This window comes from Oncorhynchus gorbuscha, linkage group LG12 (assembly GCF_021184085.1).
Source record: "Oncorhynchus gorbuscha isolate QuinsamMale2020 ecotype Even-year linkage group LG12, OgorEven_v1.0, whole genome shotgun sequence".
Lineage (NCBI taxonomy): Eukaryota > Metazoa > Chordata > Actinopteri > Salmoniformes > Salmonidae > Oncorhynchus > Oncorhynchus gorbuscha.
In genome coordinates, this window is record NC_060184.1 from 34,256,982 (window position 1) to 34,280,544 (window position 23,563).

The 23,563-nt window shown below is 42.9% G+C and overlaps 1 protein-coding gene across 4 annotated transcripts in view; it reads left to right on the forward strand.

The window, feature by feature from the left end:
- Positions 1–23,563, forward strand: part of rad51b (RAD51 paralog B) — a 57,342-nt gene that overhangs the window by 8,735 nt on the left and 25,044 nt on the right. For all 4 annotated transcript variants that reach the window (XM_046291941.1, XM_046291940.1, XM_046291939.1 and 1 more), the window contains 2 exons: positions 2,438–2,547; positions 8,748–8,826. In XM_046291941.1, the coding sequence (XP_046147897.1) occupies positions 2,438–2,547; positions 8,748–8,826 (189 nt within the window). The remainder of the gene's footprint in view (positions 1–2,437; positions 2,548–8,747; positions 8,827–23,563) is intronic.

A 23,563-nucleotide genomic window follows, 5' to 3' on the forward strand; every position in this document is an offset into this window, starting at 1 on the left:
ATATGATATCCATTCTCTCTATTAGCATAGAGAGGCAAACACTGTATGGTTTTCTGTCATACACAAGCTGGACAAGGCCTTTTAGCTATATATTAGTAACACATGTCCTTGAATGTTGTTTTAAAACACTTTTATTGCGCTAGGACTTATTGTGGCACTCGAGGAGCCATCCAGCGAGCACAAGTCATTACATAGACAGTGTGTTGAAACACTGGACAGGATTTTGGACTCTACACTATCTGCTCTCTGTTCCTGGCCAGTTGTGGGAAAATGTGTGGGCTGCTGGCTTTGTAGGATCAGGGGAGGTTTAGGATGGGGGTTAGGGGTATAGAATGAAGGAGTGTGTGTGTTATGGTTTGGGTGTTTGTGTTAGAGGTCTGTCTAACAGGCAGAGGGGGAGCTAAGCAGGGGAAAGAGGCTGATAGCGTGTCCCCCCCCATCCTTCTCCAGGGAGCTGTGCAGCAGATGTCTGCAGCGCACATGGAGTTTGTTTAGTCTGCCTCTCAGTCCCTCCGGCCTTCTCTTTCCTTCTCTTTTCGTCTCTTTTGCCTCAGCTCCCAACTCGTGAGCCAGTTGTACACTGATTATGTTAGTGAAAGAGCCCTAATGGTTAGCTAGATGCACTAAGGCCCAATGCTTTCAGTTATATTCCACTTTGGTTTGACTCTGAAACCGCTGGTCTTCCAGTACTGTGTGTCTTCTGTTTTTGTCCCGTAGTTTATTCAGTCCTATCTCAACTTAATTGCCTTTAACCAGTGTTCCCTGTTTGTAGTACTACTCTATTGTATGTCTCCTACCTAGTATATTGTGATATTAAAATGAATCGTTTCTCTCTGTTGCTGCTGCTCTTCCCGGCTGGGGGAACTTCCGTCACATGGTCGTGCAGCTATTTTATTTTCTCTGCCTTGCACACATTTCCACAGGAAATGTTTTGAGGAAGTGAGAGTTGCTGATAGGACACTTGTGCGAGCAGAATCCCTGCTTACTCCATGGAAAAAAAACATCAAGGAAGAGGATGAAAAGGACACAGCAACACACACACACACACACACACGGGTACGCACACACACTCACACGCTTGCGGACATACACACACACACATGCACACTCGCAAACTCATACACACACTCACAGACACACACACCGCCACCCGCCAGGGCTCATCCTTCAGCAGACAGAATTAGCATCCCAGGCCCAGCCAAGGTTTATTGGTGTCATGGGAGCAGAGGGAACCATGGTCACACAAAAGCAAGCGATAATAACAGTGTGTCAGGCGGCTGGAGCTGTCTTCTGGTTAATGGTCATTACATAGCCTGCAGGGTCAAATACACACACACACACACACACACACACACACACACACACACACACACACACACACACACACACACACACACACACACACACACACACACACACACACACACACATCATGGGGATGAATCAATGACGATACTTACTTTACCTACTGTATAGTGATATGTTTTTCAGGCTTCAATGCAGTTTGTTTTGAATTTGCAGTTTCCAAATTGATTGCGATTTGCCAAGTTTCTGTACAGTCAGTGAGCCATTCCAACTCAAAAAGTACAAGAAAGAGGATTTCAACACCCAACATCTCAGATTGTTATGAAATCGTTTCTGTTGTTAGAAACAAACAAGATAAGCACTCCTGAAACATTAGTTTGTTGAAATGAAGGTCTTTGATTTCATCCAAATTGGCCATTTTTTTTATTTTTAGTAGCTTGCATTCTTTACCACAATTTATTTTCATCATGAGCAAAAGCTATTGATTTTCTAACCAAAGTTGCAAAGAAAATGTTGTAATCCATTTAATAAACACAAGAGACCAGCAAAATTGATAGTTGTTGCAGTACCAAGTGCAGCGGCATCTAGTGAGCAAAACGTGGTACTTTCACACTATTTTATTGTATAGAATGCAAGCTTCAATGGCTGATTTCTCTGAACAGGGGGAAAAAAACATCACCAGATTCACAGGGAGTACATAACAAAAGTTGAAGAAGCAATACTCCAAGCAGCAGCTTGTCAGACATAGACCACTGATACTGTAGACTGGTTGTTGGGGTGGGGGGCCCGTGAGTGGCTTGTTTGGATTCATCATTGTATTGGATTCATCATGTCCAAATCTAATGTTCGGTATTATAGTTGAATATTATATGAGTCCTATAAATTATAATGGCCAATTTTGGGTGCAATGAATTAGCTTAATTTCATTTCAACAAATTGTTTCAGGAATACTAATCTTATTTGTTTCTAACTACAGAAACGATTTCAGAACAATCTGATGGTGGGTGTCATGGCTTGCTGAAATGACATGGTATGACCCCTGTATGAAATAAATAAAGATAACACATCACACAAGTGTAAGTGCAATTCAAAGTTGAACTCAACCCCTGTAATGTTTGTTTGTGTGTTGCAGCATCCGATGAGAGGGATTCTGGGTATGTGACGGCGGCGCTGGGGAACACGTGGAGTCATAGCGTCAACACCCGCCTCATTGTCCAGTATGTAGACGCACACCAAAGACAGGTGATATACGATATGTCACGGAGGATACCATTTTGCCTTACTAACTATGGGAAAGGAACTGTCTTCCTATGTCGTCTTTGGGCTTTATCCAGAACTGTTATTAACCAACTTTCACAGAACACACAGTTTAAAACAACTGAACTATGGCTATGCTTAGATTCTCTATTGGGGAAATAGTGTGGTCAGTCAGACAGACACACACACTACTCTCCCTTTAGTCTCATCCTGCACGACTCAGAGCTGCGGGTGCATTCCAGAGTCAACTCCCAAAAAGCCTCGGAGGCCCAAACGAAAGGCTCTGTGTTTTTCTTTTTACGATCCAAATCCCCCAAAAGAAAACCAGCATGAAAGGAAAAGCAGCGGTCCTCAACTGCTGGTCCATTAAGGCTTCAGTCTGGTGCCTGGGTCCATTGGGTCCTCGGGCTGGTTCATTTACGCTGTGTGTGTGTGCCTCTGCCTGTCTGTCTTTCTGCCTATATGCTCCGGCTGCTCTGTCGGTTTGCCCATGCTCAAATGAACACAGGACAGTCATCTATCTAGCCTCCAAAACATTCATCTCCGCCACGATTTCCTTGTAGATTTTAAGGGCTCTCTTTTACAAGAGTTATCTCAATGTGACTCCCTGTTTAAATAAAGGTTAATAAAATAAAATAACTGATTTGCGAAAACATGAGATGGCTTTATGCAGGGAGACTTGTCTCTGTCAGAGTTAATGACATGTTATTGTGGGCGCGGCGGTTTTGAAAACAGGGAGCTGACTGGTCGCTGCGGTCCGCAGAGCCGTGCATGCCTGTGAAAATCACTGAGACGGCATTTATTCACACTGGTCCTAATTCAAGTGGGTTTAGCGAAAATGACTGATTACCGACCACAGGTAATCTAATCCCCCTCGGTGAAATAGCACTCACGTTTATTTTTAACTGAAATAAAGCGACAGCAGTTAAAGCAGACATCTGTAGCTGGTTAGGCCCTAAGTAGAGATATATGCTCAAATGTTGAAACTGCACCTCAGGAAATAAAACGTTAAAAATTATTAGATGCCATTGGGATTGTTTCTTTCCACTAGTGCAAATCTGAGGTCCCCCCCCCTCATAATAAATGTTTAACTGACTGGATGCACAGTGAGTGCGCTCACTGAAGGTAAAGAACGATCAGTAGGCCTATGGCTAAAGCTTGTAGAATGAGTATGTAGACACATAGCGCTTCACAGCTAATGCTGTCCCAAAGAGAACTGTAAGGTGATTTGTATCTTTATTCCGTGTCTGCACTTTTGCCTCAGTCTCTCTACTTTTCTATGTCTAAAGCTCATACAGAGGTTCAGCATGGCTAGAATGACCTCTCGTTCAACCCACCAAGAGTATGTCAAGCCTGATGAAACAAGAACACTGAGAAAATGTCACTTCCTTGTTTTGACTGGTCATTTCACAATAACATTTATCACAGCCGTGATTCAACGCGCTTCCAAAAACACTGACGCTGCACTCGTTATTTCTGCACTGTTTACAGCTATTTATGCTGCAGCAACTTCAATCGTCTTGTTTTCGCTTAGTTCTTCCTTTAGATGGTGGTAGCTGAAAGGCCCAGGCTGGTTTGAACTGAGCCCGGCCATGCGACACTAGTCTGGCCCCAAATGTGTTTGTACTGAATGACCTAGAATTGGCAAGATGGCACAAAGAGATCTGGGACCAGGCTTAAGTAGTATTGGAAATCCCAGAGCTTGGAGCAACCGCACAAAGTCTGGGGAGGATGTTTCATTCTCTTGGACATTTTGTAATTGGAGAAAAATTATTCCAGTGTGGGTCCTCTTCAGACAGACAACTCTCCAAACAAATCAATAGTTTGGTTAGGCGGAGCTGAAAATGTGGGATGGAATTGTGCTCATGTTTAGTTAGGGCAACAAGCGGATACGGCAGTAACATAACTGGTGACGCATGTTCCATTTCTGACTCGTCCTCTCTATCCCAACTGTCTGACTTCTACAGATGTGTAAGCTGGAGCATTGGTACATTGTGGGAGGCAACCCAACTGTCTAGAGAGACTGATGATAAAGCAACACCACGCCAACCATGCCACATGGCGCTGACGGAGGGTGCTTTGACTCGAGCTCTAATAAAACATTGCAAGTTTAGACTTTTCAGTTTTTTTCGTGCATTACTTCATACACCTGGGTAGAACTATTGGGTACTCAACGTCTACCCAACCTCCCAGAATTCCCTGAGATAGCGGAACAATGGACTAGCTTCTTTGGCGAGGCGCCTAGCTACTTGGGAGTCCTACCGGTGAGTAGGAAGCGAAGATGCCGACGGAGTGGGGGAGTCTTAGTGAGATTAAGATGCTGGGCAACCCGTCCTCCATTACCGAGCATACTACTCGCCAATGTTCAATCATAAATTTACATTTACATTTAAGTCATTTAGCAGACGCTCTTATCCAGAGCGACTTACAAATTGGTGCATTCACCTTATGACATCCAGTAGAACAGTCACTTTACAATAGTGCATCTAAATCTTAAGGGGGGGGGGGGTGAGAAGGATTACTTATCCTATCCTAGGTATTAATGAACATACTTGACGAACTCCGAGCTAGGATCTCCTTCCAGAGGGACTCTGCAACATATTCAGTTGATTTGAGACTTGGTTCTCCTCCTCTGACATACCACCAGCTGGCTTTACAGTTTTTTGAACCGGGCTCTCTCTTGTAAAGAGTAAAGGTGGTGGGCTCTGCTTTATGACCAACATATGATGCGATAGGGGAAATGTACAGGAACCTGCAAGCTTCTGCTCCCCCGACTTGGAATACTCTGACATCAAATGTTGCCCTTTTTACCTTCCAAGAGTTCTCCGGGATTATCGTCATGGCTGGTGTACATACAGCCCCAAGCCGACACTAGCAATGCTCTCAAAGTTCTTCATTGGACCCTGAACAAACTTGTTGCGACTTTAACAAAAGTAATTTGAGTTATTACCAACATGCTACACGCCTTTTCGACACCGGTATAAGGCCCTCTCCCCTCCTCCTTTAGGCAAATCCGACTGACTCCATCCTGCTTCTCCCCACCTACAAACATAGACTCGAGGGAAGTTCCGGTGGTCGGCCCAACGCTGTACAGACCTGACCAATCAGAAGTCTCGCTCCAAGATTGTTTTGATCATGTGGACTGGAATATGTTCCAGATCGCTTCTGGAGATGACTGCAATGAATACGCTGACTCATACACCGGATTCATCAGAAAATGCATAGATGATTTGATACCGATAGTGTCTTTAAAAACATAGCCATATTAAAAACCGTGGATTGATAGCAGCCTTGGAGGGAAACTGAAAGAGCGAGATGCTGCATGTAAATGGGGCTAGGTAACCGGGGAAAATAGTTTGGTACTAATACGACCTACGCAGATCGATCACGATTGTGAAACACAAGTATAGGGACAAAGTGGAGGAGCAATTCAGCAGGTTGGACACAAGGCGTATGTGGCAGGGGCTTCCTGACTATCACGGATTACAAGAAGAAAGCCAGCCACATTGTGGTCACCAATGCTACCCTATCGGATGAGCTAAACACATTTTTCTCACGATTCGAGCACAATGACCCTGAGCTGCCGAGGAAAGCCCCTGATGACAACGTGGGCTACATACTCTCACTGTCCCCACTGAGGACGTATGGAAGTCATTCAAACGTGTTAACCTTCGCTAGGCTGCCGGCCCAGATGGCATCCCTAGTCGTGCCCTCAGAGCATGTGCAGACCAGCTGGCTGTTTTCTCTGACATTTTTAATCTCTCTCTAGCTCAGGCGACTATACCCTTCTGCTTCATGTCCACTATTATCCCCGTGCCCAAGAAAGGGAAAGTAACTGAACTGAATGACTATCAACCAGTAGCACTCACTTCAGTCATCGAGAGGCTAGTCAAAGACAATATTCTCTCTAAGCTGCACACGTTTGTATATTACCCACTTTCAATGCAACATACCGAAACAAAACAAACTATGCAAGGCAGAACGCATCAGAGTACGATTCTATTGCATTGGCAGGCACATACTCTACACAGACCGGTGTGCCATAACCAATCAGAGGTGCAGTTGGCCTATATGCAAATAGACCATTGCCATATATGGATCAGTGCCATTCACTTTGAACTGTACTGTGTTTACAGCATCAACGGTCGTGTGTAGATGTAGCTCTTATTTTGATCTCAAAACAAGCACATGTAGCGACGTGCACATTTGTTCATATCCTTTGCTATTTAGTGAGTTATTAGACCAGTTATAGATCAATTGCAGTCAGCAATGAGGGAGTGATTGCTTCAATGTAGGCCTACATTGAACACCACACATTGGCTGCTACTGCACGCTGAATGATAGAACAGCTATTTTCATGTTAAAATGTTATGGGATGCATTTCCTCCACTCTGGTAGGCTACATTATGATCAAATAGCCACAGTAGCCTACTTGACCACTGTTAAAATGAACTTAAAGTGAGTACAGCCTCACTGTTTACAGTAAACATGCGCCGGAAGTTGCACAGAATTTTCACAACATTACCTCCTTGACACTGATTCTCAACACTGTGGCCCCATAAGGGTGCGTCATCAGTCACCTCCTGTATTCCCTGTATACGCATGACTGCGTGGCCTCACACAATTCCAACTCTCATCATCAAGTTCGCTGACAACGTAACAGTAATAGGCCTGATTACCAACAACAACGAGACGTCCTACAGCAGTGTTCCCCAACTGGTGCCGCTGGTTTTATTTGTCTCCCAAGTTTTCTGATTTTTATCATTTATACATTTCATTTTTGGAGATAAGACTGTAAAACACCAGGAAATCAGCTCCAATTGATATTAATTTTGGAAATCTGTTCCCAAGTGTTCCCACGCAGGTCATTTGCAGTCTACAAATGACTGGTAATTATGTTAAAGAAAAAATCGGTCCGAGGCTGAATCTAGTTGTTGGTCCCTGGTCTAGAGGGAGGAGGTAGGCCAAGAAGCTCATCGGGGACTCCAGCCACGGTGTGGTTACACGTGGTCTATGGTTGTGATGCCAGTTGGACGTAATGCCAAATTCTCTAAAACAACATTGGAGGTGGCTTATGGTAGAGAAATGAAGATGACATTTTTTTGGCATCAGCTCTGATGGACATTCCTGCAGTCAGCATGTCAATTGCACACTTCCTCAACTTGAGACATCTGTGGTACTGTGTTCTGAGAACTTCACATTTTAGAGTGGTCTTTTATTATCCAATGATCCTGCTGTTTAATCAGCTTCTTGATATGCCACATCTGTCAGGTGGATGGATTAAGGAGAAATGCTCACAAAAAGGATGTAAACGAATATGTGCACAACATTTGAGGGAAATACGCTTTTTGTAATTTTGGAAAATTTCTGGGATCTCAAACATGGGACCAACACTTTACATGTTGCGTTTTATTTTTGTTTAGTATATTTTTTTTTTACTTCACTTGGTCCCCACACCCCCTCTGGTAATTTAGTCTGACTGCTGCTCCCATTATGGCCATTCCCCCTTACCCCCTCTACAGTCTTTACTCTGCCTCCACCCCAATGGATATTTATTTATTCATCATTGCTACAATATTTCTATTGATATGTTTTTTAATTTTTATTAGCTACCATTTTTCATTGTTTTATTTAACTTAGTCCTGCATGTTGGGCGCGGAGCCTAAGATTTTCACTGTACCCTGCAATCATACCTGCAACCCTGTACATGTAACTAACACTGAATCTGAACAATATCAGCGTTGTGGCTAGGGGACAAAAGGGACAGATCTGGGCATGTTGGCATCTTCAAGTGGCTTGAAAGCAAATTCTTGGCAGCATCGGAGCAACCCAAGTAACCTTTCACTCCCCTCTCCTCTTATCCCATTGTGCCCAATCAAAAACACCCTACCCATTGGCGACGTGCCCCATTGTCCTCGTGTTGTCATGTTTTGCTCGACGACGCCTGACTTTCAAACTGCCTGCATGACAATAGGTTGTGACGCTCTGTCTGAATGCTAGTGGGGAGTGTCCTCTCAGGTTCAAGTGTCGTGTTGGAGATCACTCTATCTCTTCATGATGCGTAACATCTCTCACTTATGTGTTTTACGCTCTGTCAAAGAATGTGACTGTCTGACAACCCAGTGAACCCACCTTCGTATCTCCTCTCTTCTCTCACTTAATCTCTCTCTCTCTCCCTTTCACAGATTATGATAGCGAAGTCACCTGTGGCCCCGTTTGCTGTTCTAAACTACACCGTCCAGAAGGAGGGCATCCGTCTAGAGGGTGAGTCGACAGTCAGTCAGCTGGCCATACAGATGGCTTCCTTGTAATGAAGTTGACTTCCCAGCCAATGGGGGCACTTACTGTATTTTATACAACAGTGCTTTTTCTGGATGACTTCATCTTCTTCACCCAATGTACAAAACCCATGACCCTGTCTCACGTTTGGGTTAAAAGGGGCAAATAGCCCACCTCTCAGGGCTTTATAGTCATATGACTATGATTTTAGGAAACTGAGAGCAGGTTTTCTCCATATGGAAATATTACCTTAGAGCAGCTCTCTGTTCTCTCTTGATGTTGCATATTCCAGTAGTACATTCAGTGAACTGGAGAACAGGAAGAGGGGAGTGAAAGAGGAGCTCTCCTTGCTCCCACCTGCCCCCCCCCTTCATTTCCCCTTCTGTAGTATCTGACCACTGAATAAACCATAGATTCCCCCTCCGGACAGATGTGCCCTTCAAGCTGCTCGCCATAACTCACTGGGCTGTTTTCACTCCGAATCTGAAACCTGAAATCTTATTAGAACACGGTAACATAAATCAAAGCCTAAAAGAGCGTGTGGTGAGGGGTATTTTGGTGTTTGTGTATGTGGGGTTTCAGAGTCGTAACCTGTTTAACCTGCGCACCCCCACTGCCTCTCTGTCAGAGTTCATTAGTTGGAACCGTTTGATTTACCCACAAGCCCTCAGGCTCCTGTTGATCTATGTTGGTGCCAGACACCGCTAAAGTTTTATAGGAAATGTAATATCACAAAATAACATTCTGTTAAGGGGGGGTACACTATACTGTTTTTTCCACACTTTAGTAGATTGAGCATTGCATTTGAAAAAAATAGGCATAGTTGTGAGATGTAGAATGTCTACAAAGTACTTGTTGCCACCTATCTTCATCCATGTGTGAATGTACAAAAATGACAGATGAGCAAAAATGACAGTAAAAATAAATAATTTAAATACTGAGCTATATTGTATGATCAAACAATTGGGCATTTTATATTATTTTATAATACAATTGCTCAGAGAAATATGTTTTGTGGAACAAGTCATCTTTTTTTCTCAAAGGGAATGGTCAAAAATATTGACACCGCTTTTTTTTCAATGCATCACCTTGCGTGGGTAACGGCACTGAGCCTTTTTCTAAAATGTTTTGGGAAGGATCTTAAAACATTCTGCCATACAGACTCCTTCCAGATCCTTGATATCCTTCGTCTGCGCTTATGGACTGCCCTATTCAGTTCAAACCACAGGTTTACAAGGGGTTTGAAGTCCGGAGACCAAGATGGCTATTGCAAAAATGTAGATTTTTGTGGCCAATTAACCATTTCTTTGTGGATTTCGATGTGTGCTTGGGGTTATTGTCTTTTATTATCCAGGAATGGATCTCCCAGCAAGACAATTCTCCCTTGTCGAGAGTTGTTGCACGATAATTCCCGGGTTCTCAGGCATTATTGCTTAAGTTTGTTTATGCAGTCATTTTTGCTCATCTTTATCAAGGGTGTCAATATGAAAATAGAGCTCTCAACTGTGTGGCCACACACGACTCCAACTCCACCATCAAGTTTGTTGTCGACACGATTGTGGTCGGCCTGATCACCAACGGTGATGAAACAGCCTACAGAGAAGAGGTCAGTGACCTGGCAGTGTCGTGCCAGGACAACAACCCCTCCCTCAATGTCAGCAAGACCAAGGAGCTGATCGTGGACTTCAGGAAACGGGCGTATGCACATTTCAATGCAGATCGACGGGGCTGTTGTGGACAGGGTCAAGATCTTAAAGTTCCTTACTGTCCACATCACTGAGGACGTAACATGGTCCGTAACATGGCCCATCAGATCCTTAGGAACCTTTACAGCTGCTCCACCGCCTGGAATGTCGGAAGGCCCTACTGTAGGTGGTGCAGACGGCCCAGTGCATCACTTGGGGTGAGCTCCCAGCCATCCAGGACATACATGCCAGGTGTCTGAGAAAGGCCTGAAAAATTGCCAAAGACTCCAGCCACCTGAGACATGGACTGCTCTCCATGCACCCGCCCAGCAGGCAGTACTGGTGTATCCTACCCTGCTGCTAAAATTATGATTGATTATCTATCAATCCTGCTACTCGTCACTATTACTCCTATTTACACTTGAAGTCGGAAGTTTACATACACCTTAGCCAAATACATTTAAACTCAGTTTTTCACAATTCCTGACATTTTAACCAAGTACAAATTCCCTGTCTTAGGTCAGTTGGGATCACCACTTTATTTTAAGAATGTGATATTTCAGAATAATAGTAGAGCGAATGATTTATTTCAGCTTTTATTTCTTTCATCACATCCCTGTGGGTCAGAAGTGTACATACACTCAATTAGTATTTGGTAGCATTGCCTTTAAATTGTTTAACTTGGGTCAAACGTTTCGGGTAGCCTCCCACAAGCTTCCCACAATAAGGTGAATTTTGGGTGAATTTTGGCACATTCCTCCTGACAGAGCTAGTGTGACTGAGTCAGGGTTGTAAAGGCCTCCTTGCTCACATGCGCTTTTTCAGTTCTGCCTACAAATGTTCTATGGGATTCAGGTCAGGGCTTTGTGATGGCCACTCCAATACATTGACTTTGTTGTCCTTAAGCCATTTTGTCACAACTTTGGAAGTATGCTTGGGATCATTGTCCATTTGGAAGACCCATTTGCGACCAAGCTTTAACTTCCTGACTGATGTCTTGAGATGTTGCTTCAATATATCCACATAATTTTCCTACCTCATGATGCCATCTATTTTGTGAAGTGCACCAGTCCCTCCTGCAGCAAAGCACCCCCACAACATGATGCTGCCACCCCTGTGCTTCACGGTTGGGATGGTGAAACAAGGATGGTGCAAGCCTCCCCCTTTTTCCTCCAAACATAACGATGGTCATTATGGCCAAACAGTTCTATTTTTGTTTCATCAGACCAGAGGACCTTTCTCTAAAAAGTAAGATATTTCTCCCCATGTGCAGTTGCAAACCGTAGTCTGGCTATTTTATGGCGGTTTTGGAGCAGTGGCTTCTTCCTTGATGAGCGGCCTTTCAGGTTATGTCGATATAGGACTCGTTTTACTGTGGATATAGATCATTTTGTACTTGTTTCCTCCATTATCTTCACAAGGTAATTTTCTGTTCTGAGATTGATTTGCACTTTTCACATCAAAGTACTTCCTGAGCGGTATGACGGCTGCGTGGTCCCATGGTGTTTATACTTGCGTACTATTGTTTGTACAGATGAACGTGGTACCTTCAGGCATTTGGAAATTGATCCCAAGGATGAACCATACTTGTGGAGGTCTACAATTATTTTTCTGAGGTTTTGGCTGATTTATTTGGATTTTCCCATGATGTCAAGCAAAGAGGTACACCTCCAATTGACTCAAATTATGTTTATTAGCGTATCAGAAGCTTCCAAAGCCATGACATTATTTTCTAGAATCCAGGCTGTTTAAAGGCACAGTCAAGTTAGTGTATTTAAACTTCTGACCTACTGGAATTGTGATACGTGGTAAGTGAAATTATCTGTCTGTAAACAGTTTTTGGAAAAATTACTTGTGTCATGCACAAAGTAGATGTCCTAACTGACTTGCCAAAACCATAGTTTGTTAACAATACATTTGTGGAGTGGTTGAAAAACAAGTTTTCATGACTCCAACCTAAGTGTATGTAAACTTCCGACTTCAACTGTACATGTACAGTGTGTTCGGAAAGTTTTCAGACCCCTTATCCCCTTTTCCACATTTTGTTACATTAAAGCCTTATTCGAAAATGGATAAAATAATTGTCTCCCTTCATCAATCTAAACACAATACCCTATAATGACAAAGCGAAAAAAAGGTTTTTAGAAATCTTTGCAAATGTGTATAAAAAAACAAAATACCTTATTTACGTAAGTATTCAGACCTTTTGCTATGAGACACAAAATTAAGCTCCGCTGCATTCTGTTTCCATTGCTCATCCTTGAGATGTTTCTACAACTTGATTGGGAGTCTTCCTGAGGTAAATTCAGTTGATTGGACATGATTTGGAAAGGCACACCCCTGTCTATACAAGGTCCCACAGTTCAGTCTGTCAGAGCAAAAACCAAGCCATGAGGTCGAAGGAATTGTACTTTGAGCTCCGATACAGGATTGTATCAAGGCACAGATCTGGGGAAGGGTGCCAAAAGATTTCTGCAGCATTGAAGGTCCCCAAGAACACAGTGGCCTTCAACATTCTTCAATTTTTATTTTTTTATTTGACCTTTTATTTAACCAGGCAAGTCAGTTAAGAACGAATTCTTATTTTCAATGACTGCCTAGGAACAGTGGGTTAACTGCCTGTTCAGGGGCAGAACGACAGATTTGTACCTTGTTAGCTCGGGGGTTTTAACTTGCAACCTTCCGGTCACTAGTCCAATGCTCTAACCACTAGGCTAACTTGTTACCAGTCACTTTCTCCCAATCCCCGCTTACATGTACATTTCTACCTCAAACTACTCCAGAAAATGTGGTATTGGCACTGTTGTAACGCCCTGACCATAGAGAGCCGTTGATTCTCTATGGTGTAGTAGGTCAGGGTGTGACTAGGGGGTGTTCTAGCTCAATATTTCTATGTTGGTGTTTTGTATGGTTCCCAATTAGAGGCAGCTGGTATCGTTGCCTCTAATTGGGGATCATATTTAGGTAGCCATTTTTCCCACCTGTGTTTGGGGGATATTGTTTTGTGTTTGTGCATGTGCACCACTACTTTCACGTTTCGTTATTGGTTTGTTTTTAGTTTAAAGTTTCACCGTAATAAAGATGTGGAACGTCAATCCCGCTGTGCCTTGTTCCGCTCATTACGACGATCGTGACAAAATATCCCACCAAGCAAGGACCAAGCAGCGTGTGACGGAGGTAAAGGAGTTTTGGACCTGGGAATAGATATTAGGGCTGTCACACTATTCAAATAATTAATCGTTAAATTCTGTTAATCATACATTTTCTATTTGTTTAAATTTGGTGCTAAATGAAAACATTCACTTTTTTTAAGCAGGCATTTATTGACTCAAACACAAAACTATTTTGTATCAAAGTTTTTATTGGCAAATTCCCCATAGGTAAAGCAATACAAAAGTCCCGTAACTTAATAATGCTCCCAGTAGGCCTACTAACATTCCCTCATAAATTCTCACACACACAGTTGAAGCTTCAGCCATTCCAAATGATTGTCCTCCCATAAACCTGTCCAACAATGTCATGAATTCCACAGAACATAAACCTATGACCATACACTTCAGTCGTCCTCCTATTTCTTTTCACTGAGCCAGTTTCATAGACAAAACAAGCCTGTTGACATTTTCAGATGATAAAGCTGCTTTCTTCTTTTGTACGATATGCCCAGAGTGAAAACAACCTCTCACAAGGTACTGATGTGGCAGGCGTTGCCAGGTACCTTTGCAGGCCAGCCTAGTGTGTGTGCCCTTGCATGCTGTGACCACCACTGTAGTGGACAGTCCTTAAACCTTGGGTTGAGTGATGTGGCTATCTTCAGCCATGTGAAAGTCAGCTTGAATCTTACCATGTAGGCAGGGTCATCATCAGAGCACTCCATCACCCGAAGGAGATGACACAAAGCAGGCGACACCACTGAGCAGGAAATGCACTTCTCTCCTCCCAGAAGTTCAGTCAAGTACCTGCAGTGAAAAATATTTCAAAATCACTTCAGTCAATTGTGAGAGACTTGTTATACACAGACTATCTCCCACACACACTTTACACACTCACTCTCTCACACTTAAACACAAAATATTATAACACTAATAGTAAGATTACCTGCAGGGCTCCAGTAGTACCTCCAGCTTCAGCTTCTGCAGTTTCTCCAGTTCAGCTGTGGTTGGCATGGTGATGTTTGTTTTCTGTTGGGCCAGAGCATCTCTTTGTTTGTTGTGGAACATGCTTTACCATTTCCAGAGTAGAATTTCATCTTGTTGTGACATCTTGTGCGTGTGATTCCTTCTTTAGCCCATTTGCAACTTGATGTTGTCCTAGTTCTGCAGCGTTTGGTGGGCTGAAATGCCCAACCATTTTACGGGCGTTTGGCTAGGGCATTGTCGAACCTGCTGTACTAGGGACACTGATGGGAGTGCATGTGTTCGAAAGGCAGATGTCTCGCAGCTGTAATCAAGTTCCGTGTGCTGTCTGTGCAAATTGAGCTAACTTTGTTATCAATGTTCTACTGTTTTGCTAGATCCATGAAATGCTCTGGCACATTTCAGCAGTGCCTCTCTTCTGTCTTCCTTATGGCCAGAGCGTGTGAATGCAGTTTCCAACCGTTGCATGCTTCAACTCCTCTGCTTTCGTAGCCCTCTCGCTTTCATACAGCTTGTGTATTCTTGTAACGACGGTGGCTCTCGGGTATCTCGTACGTTGAGTTTTGAGAAAAATATGTGTTTTAAGTAAGAAAATAAGAAATAAAAGTAACGAATAATCATAATGAAGGGGGGGGGAATTATACCGAAGACTCGATGTACTTCAGTAATAAAAAAATTCAGCCTTGCAGTGGATGCAAATCAATCCAGAGAGCCATCTGGGAGGGATTTGAAATGTAATTAGCCATTTAAAAGCCCCTCCCTCACTAGCATTGTCCATCATTCAGTCCATACAAGTAGCTAGCTAGTAAAGGTGTTGTCAAACTAGCGCATCGGCTGCCAGGGTTTTAGGTTGGAACAATGCATGGTTCAGGGGGTCAAACTAAGAAAATGCTTTAATTTCTTCCCAAAAATGTAAGCATTAATCCGTTATTAACGTGTTAACTTTGACAGCCCTTATACACGCACGCGTGCGCTTTGGGTCAAAAGTTTTAGAACACCTACTCATTCAAGGTTTTTCTTTATTTTAACAATTTTCTACATTGTAGAATAATAGTGAAGACATCAAACTATGAAATAACGCATATGGAATCATTTAGTAACCAAAAAAGTGTTAAACAACCCTTTGCCTTGATGACAGCTTTGCACACTCTTGGCATTCTCTCAACCAGCTTCATGAGGTAGTCACCTGGAATGCATTTCAATCAACAGGTGTGCCTTCTTAAATATGTATTTATGGAATTTCTGTCCTTCATGCTTTTTGAGCCAATCAGTTGTGTTGTGACAAGGTAGGGGGTATACAGATGATGGGCCTATTTGGTACGAGACCAAGTCCATATTATGGCCAGAACAGCTCAAATAAGCAAAGAGAAACGACATTCCATCATCACTTTAAGACATGAAGGTCAGTCAGTACGAAACATTTCAAGAACTTTGTTTCTTCAAGTGCAGTCGAAAAAACCATCAAGCACAATGATGAAAATGGCTCTCATGAGGACTGCCACAGGAATGGAAGACCCAGCGTTACCTCTGCTGCACAGGATAAGTTCATTAAGAGTTACCAGCCTCAGAAATTGCAGCCCAAATAAATACTTCAGAGTTCAAGTAACAGACACATCTCAACATCAACTGTTCAGAGGAGTCTGTGAATTAGGCCTTTGTGGTCAAAGTGCTGCAAAGAAACCACTCTACTAAAGGACACCAATAATAAGAAGATACTTGCTTGGGCCAAGAAACACAGGCAATCTACATTAGACCAGCAGAAATCTGTCCTTTTGGTCTGGTGAGTCCAAATGGGAGATTTTTGGTTCTAACAGCTGTGTCTTTGTGAGACGCAGAGTAGGTGAACAGATTATCTCCGCATGTGGTTCCCAGCATGGAGGATGTGGTGTGGGGGTGCTTTGCTGATGACACTGTCGGTGATGTATTTAGAATTCAAGGCACACTTAACCAGCATGGCTACCACAGCATTCTGCAGTGATACGCCATCCCATCAAATTTGCACTTAGTCCCACCTATCATTTGTTTTTCAACAGGACAATGACCCAACAGACCTCTGTTGTGTAAGGGCTATTTGACAAAGAAGAAGGGTGATGGGGTGTTGCATTAGATGACCTGGCCTCCACAATCACCTGAGCTCAACCCAATTGAGATGGTTTGGGATAAGTTGGACCGCAGAGTGAAGGAAAAGCAGGCAACAAGTGCTCAGGATATGTGGGAACTCCTTCAAGACTGTTGGAAAAGCATTCCTCATGAAGCTGGTTGAGAGAATGCCAAGAATGTGCAAAGCTGTCATCAAGGCAACGGGTGGCTACTTTGAAGAATCTAAAATTGAAAATATATTTTGATTTAACACTTTTTTTGGTTACTACATGTTTCCATGTGTTATTTCATAGTTTTGATGTCTTCACTATTATTCTACATTGTAGAAAATAGTAAAAATAAAGAAAGATCCTTGAATGAGTAGGTGTGTCAACTTTTGACTGGTTCTATATGTATATAGTTATACTATTTTGACATTGATTATTGCACAGTTGGGTAGAGTTTGCAAGTTAAGAATTTCACTGTACTTGTGCATGTGACAACTTTAATCATTCCGGACCCCATTGTAAGTGAGCATTGTTTTGTCTCGAACCAGGTTTCCATCCAATCTTTTTATGCGAGTAAATGTAAAAGCTAAGATGTTTTCAGCACTTTTATTTTCATGACTGATCAAAGCTCGTTTTATGGCTCTCTTATCCCTCCGCAGTAGACATGGTGAGCAATATGTTTGGAATGGCGAAACGCAATCAAATTGCAGTACTGAATCGCAATAAATGTCGTATCGGCACCGAAGTATCGTGATAGCGTTATATTGTGAAGACTCTTGCAATTCCCAGCCTTAGCGTTAGTATCCTCTTGTCGTATTCCAGTATGGCTTTCTTTGAAAAGCTCTTCTCTCTCCTCTCCCGCTCCTCCAGTGAATGGGTCGTGTTAATCTGGCCTTCTCCTCACAAGTGCGTCTTTGATGTGATGTGAGCACTGCTTCCTGCCAGCTTCCAAATAGAGCTCTCCTACCAGAATGTGGTTTCTTCTTTTTCCCACTGAATACACCAAGGCTTTGATTTGGCTTTATGATGCAGTGAGTACAAACTCGCCCTCAGTGTTCACTGCTCACTCACTCTCACCCTGCCATCGCATCGTCATGCCAACAACTGGTCCCCTTGATGCACGCACTAAGTAGCTGACACACACAACTGACCCTGTCGGGTTTAGCTGTTCACGTGTTCATCATCATTTGTGAAAGCTGCTTTGAGATAGGACATGGCTTGAGATGCTATATCTCTGTAATTTTAGGTTGTTTGCCGTTCTCAATGGCAGCATGTTGTAGATTGTTGGCGTTACCGATGATAATGGTGCACGATTACACAATTATGTCATGAATAATACCTGGTTTAACCCCAACCTCTACGACCTAACTGGTTTGGAAACCTGCATTACATTTCCAGCAGATTTGAATACAATTTTAGCTAGGCCTACTCAAAAAGCTGGCAAATGGTTATTTAAAAACACTTTATTTTTATTTTTATGTACAACATGGTTACGCAAGGAGGGGAAAGTGTGCTTTACTGGAAAAAAGAACATCTGCCCGTCCAATCCAATTGGACAACTGGTGTGTGGAAGTTAAATGTGACACTCCGCACCCCTAGCCAGGCAGTGGACGGTTGGCTCCCTTTCTCCTCTCCTTGCGTCTCATTAAATGATCTCATTACCATTCCATCCATCCATCGCACATTGCTTTCATTAGGAGCAGCAGCAGCTAGCTATCCTATCCCTGGGCATTACGTAACTTCCCTTCCCCTCAGCTTTTGTCAGGAGATGGTTTCGTGACCGGGGTTTGGGACTAGCCCTGCCAGAAAGTCAACCCCCTCATTCTTCGGGCCTGTCAGATGGGTTCTCTGTTTCTGTTTCACGCAGAGAGAGAGACCAGAGACCATGCACAGACACTAGTACACCTGAGTACAAATAGTATTTGAAATCATTCAAATACTTTGAGCGTTTTCTCTAGCCTGCCTGGAGAGCCATAGAGGTGGGATTTATATTTTTGCAACTATTTTATTATTCGCATGGCAAACTCAATCAAACGTGGCTAAAATAGTGTTTGAGCCCAGGTCTGAATTCTGATAGATACACAAGGCAACATCTGGGAAACTAATGTGGAAGAATACAGCACATCAGGAGCTTTGGAAGCCACAAAAGACACAAAAAAAGACCATTCCCAGCATAGCTCAAAGATAGTGGGAACAGACACAAGTGTAGTCTACCTGTGTGGAAGGCTATATTTCAGTCACCGTTTCTGTTGGGCTAGCTGCTAGCTTTATCTGTGTACCGTGCGTTTTCAAGTCGTTTGAAAAGAGTTGAGGTGGGTAATTGTGAGGGAACTGCAAATCCCCTGACAGGGTCTGATGATGATGATTTGAAAAGCAAAGGGCTTCTCTCTAGAGAAAGAGTGGAACCAAACCCGAGCCAGGTGCTTGAGAGGAGAGCGGGTTAGAGAATAGAAAAAGAGAGGAGGATAGGGGGATTGGAGAGAGAAAAGAGCATTAGAGAAAAAGCACCTTCCTCTCCACAAGATCCCGCATGCCTGGGAATTCACTTATTGTTTTCAGGATTACTTATGGGCCAACCTGGCAGCTCACTACGGGTGAAAAAGTGCTGTCACTGCACAACCCTGAGTAACTGGGTAACTCTATAAGGCTACGGACCCTATCTCAGCTAGCTCGCTGTGCTATGTCTGTGCCATTCCATTTGGTCACCTACGGTCCTATGCAGTTACTGCCACTTTACAGCTTAAGCAATCAGTCTCTGCAGGAGAGACACTCAGACTCACAAACCAGATGACAATGGAATACGGGCTAGTAAGAGTCTCTAGATTTTTCTGTGTTGGTTCCATTAGAAGGACAACTTTTATATTGTGTTTACTTATACACTTAGCAGGGGTTCTTTAACTTTTTCTGCCTGGGACTCAAATGAGTCTGTTTCTTGGGACCCAAGCTTAGGAAAATATGCAACTATACATAAATATCGGTACATTTCATTGCCCTTATGCCTAAAATAAATGCAATATAGACATTTTATTTTATTCTGAACTGGAATAAACTGATTGATCACATTTGTAGACCAGAAAAGTTGAGTTGTGTGGCATGTTGAAGTTTTCATCAAGCATGTCTATTCTGGGCTCAGTGTGTTTGCCTCAAAAAGATTACAGTTCCAACCTAGACTAGTTTTCAACAGTCATTTCTACAGTTAAATGTACAGAAGGCCTGAATTTTTCATCTTCATCTGTAGTGTTATTTAGGGTTGCAGCTAGCTTGCTGTGACGAATGTTAGCTATTAGCTGTGTATAAGGCCAGGGGATTGTTTGAAAGAGAAACTCACATCTACTACTATGAGAGTTAGTACGCCCTTATTTCTGCTCATCATCACCCGTTATAAAATGACAACAATGCCCTGTTAGCTGACTTACTTTTCCACTGTCGAAGCACTGTTTCCTGGAGCATTCTGCCCTGTTCTGAAAGAACTCCCTGGGTTTACCATCATGCTGTGGATGTTTGGCCAGGATGTGTCTTTTTATTCAATTGTTCATTATGCGAGTCTCATTACTAAGCACCTCCCCACACAAAACACATTGTGGGCACTCCTCGTTATATGTTTGTATGAAAGAGAAGAGAAACTCATCGCTGTATTTGCGTTTCTTGACAATTGAGCTCAGTCAGAACTTGTGGCTAGCATGAATCCATTTGGTGAGTGATGGCGAGTGGGAATGACAAGTCAGTGACTGACAGCACATCATCTGCTGCCTGAACGACAGCGCTGCGTCGTGTGTGTCGCAAAGTGATCTTCAAGAAAACTGCAGAAAAAAGATCCGGTAAACAGCAAAGCACACGGGCATCTCCCTCTCACATTCGCACAGCTGCCAAACTGAGCAGAGACCGCTGCTTAAGCAGAAATCACACTGAACAGAGAGCGCAGATGCAAAGTGCCAAATTAATTCCAGTAATTAATTAAACTATTATAAATGTACACTGACACGTCGCGACCCACCAAACCTCTTAGCAAGGTGAGACGCTAACTTCAATGCAAATGCGCAACGCCAAATGCTAATAGTACTCGCTAAAACTCAAACTTTCATTAAAACACACATGCAGGGTACTCAATTAAAGCTACACTCGTTGTGAATCTAGCCAACATGTCAGATTTTTAAAATGCTTTTCGGCGAAAGCATGACAAGCTATTATCTGATAGCATGCAACCCCCCCGAAATACCTGAAGGGGACATAAACAAAAGCATTAGCGTAGCCGGCGCTACACAAAACGCAGAAATAAAATATAAAACATTCATTACCTTTGACGAGCTTCTTTGTTGGCACTCCTATATGTCCCATAAACATCACAATTGGGTCTTTAATTTTTTTTTTTATCCGTCCATGTATACCCAAAATGTCAATTTATGAAGCCCGTCTGATCCAGGAAAAAACAGCTTTCCAAAATGCAATGTCTTTTTTTTTTTATTAAAAAAGTTGCCTATAAACTTTGACAAAACACTTCAAACTACTTTTGTAATCCAACTTTAGGTATTAGTAAACGTTAATAATTGATCACGCGGAGATCTGTATTCAATAGCAGCAGGTCTTGAAATCTTGGTCGATATTCTCTCTTTCAAAACTTCCTCCGGCGTAACCGATGACAGGAAGTGCCTATTCTTCATTTCACCAAGGATTAACTTCAACCCAATTGCCAAGACTGGCGACATCATGTGGAAGCTGTAGGAATTGTAAACTGGGTTCTATTTATTTTCCCTTGCCATAGACTATACAGACAACTGGCGGAGGGATATATATATATATATTTTTTGGTGAACAGTTTTCCTTGGGATTTTGCCTGCTACACACGTTCTGTTATAGTCACAGACATGATTTAACCAGTTTTAGAAACGTCAGTGTTTTCTATCCACACATACTAATCATATGCATATACTATATTCCTGGCATGAGTAGCAGGACGTTGAAATTTTGCTCTATTTTTAACAAGTTGAAAAAATTCACCCGATCTTTAAGAGATTTTAATTAACCATTAACAGGTCCTCGACCCTTTAAGAAAGGCGGATTTAGAGAATCTTAAGTAGGACTGGATATATGATGACAAGTTATTGTGTAACCCATCAGACAGCTCTCTGCCAATCCGGTCCCAGCGGTGTGACATCCACATGTTCAGACTTGTGTAAGCGTCAAAGACACAGGTCGTTGGGTGCGTGTGTGACAAAGGAGACTTATTCAGGTTCATCTTCCAGCCCTGAGGTGAGGATTAAACCTAAGACGCAGACCCCCTATCCTCCCCTGTCCCTTTCAGTCAACCAAGACCCAACCATGCTTCTCTGATTCCTCACTGTTGTCCTGTAATCTTAGTAAACCCAACACTGTGTCAACCTATTGTCTGGGCCTCGTTTTACATCATTGTGACAGTGAGAGGTTTTACTTGAATATCGTCTGTTGTTTAATGTGCATGTTATCTGTAGCTGGGGATCGGGTGGAACATGTGAGGCCATGTAACCAGAGTGATCCCAGTGGGTATATAGGGTACAGTGTATTGAGCAACCTCATGGCGTCATACTGCCTGAACAGGGCCCCTACTGATAGATGAGATCAGGTTCTTTCCTGGAAGACGTTTTCGAAATGGAGTGAAACAGGGAGCTAGTTTCTGAGCTTGTTTTCCGTTGCAAAACGTTTTGAAACTGTGTGCCCTACTGAACATGACCCAGGCCGCTACTGATAGATGTACTCTCTCTCTCTCTTAATCTCCACCCACCTACAGTACACTGTGAACTCCGCTATCATAACGCCTTCAGATGAGGTAGCCTTCAGATGAGGTAGCGACGTGTCGGTACCCGGTACTTTTATCATTATATTGCCCTTCACCGACCTGGTTCACTGTGAACGCCTACCTAGGAGGATGGAGGAGGTGGCTAAAGTTGGAGTGTTGACACGCCGGGTTGCAACATTATATTTGCACTACTTCGCAGTGCAAATATGCCTGGGTCCTTGTCTTGTATGGTCTGGTCCCAGTCCTGTCATTCTGTTACAAAGTTATGACCAAAGGGATTGTTTGTAAGGTCTGAGTTTCATCCGAACTCTCTATTGATCCCTCATCCACCCCTCCTCCTCTGCAATTCTCCCTCTTTCATTTCTTGCGGTTCAGTTCATTGAGTTCCTCTGCTTTTCAGAGCAACTCAATGCAACTGCCGAACACATGTAAAAACCCCTGGAATGTCAGATGGATGGCATCCAAGATATTTTAATCTCCAAGTTTGAAATCCGATTCTGGGTTTTGGTTCGGCTCTTCCTCTGTTTAGAATGGAGGCATCCATGGTTTGATGACAGTATTGAGTGCTGTTTGTCTATGGGAAGCCATTTCTCTCTCTCTCTCTCTTTTTGTGTGTGTGTTTGTTTGTCAGCGGCAAGCCCGTCCTGACCAGTTTACATAGAAATGCACTGTTTACATATTTCTCCTCGTATGAGGAGTGAAACGTGATTACCGTTGGCAACCACTCTGTAATTTATCCAACATCTCTCTTATCAGTAGTTGTGTTTTCAGTGGTTTATATCAGGTAGACCATGGTGAACCCACTGCTCGATCAGATATGTCAGGTTGTCTGCATTGTTTAGTCAGTGTGGAACGATAATAGCCTGGTCCCAGATCTGTTTGTGGGACAATAGAGGCTTGAGGTCACACTGTGTCAACGTTTAAGGCTGCTCCCAGATTTGGTCACTGAGAACTTTTACATGTACAATAATAATTAGATATTCAAGTGATTATGGCAGTAGACAGATTCCGCATTGTTCATATAAACACCGTACTCTGTTTTATCTT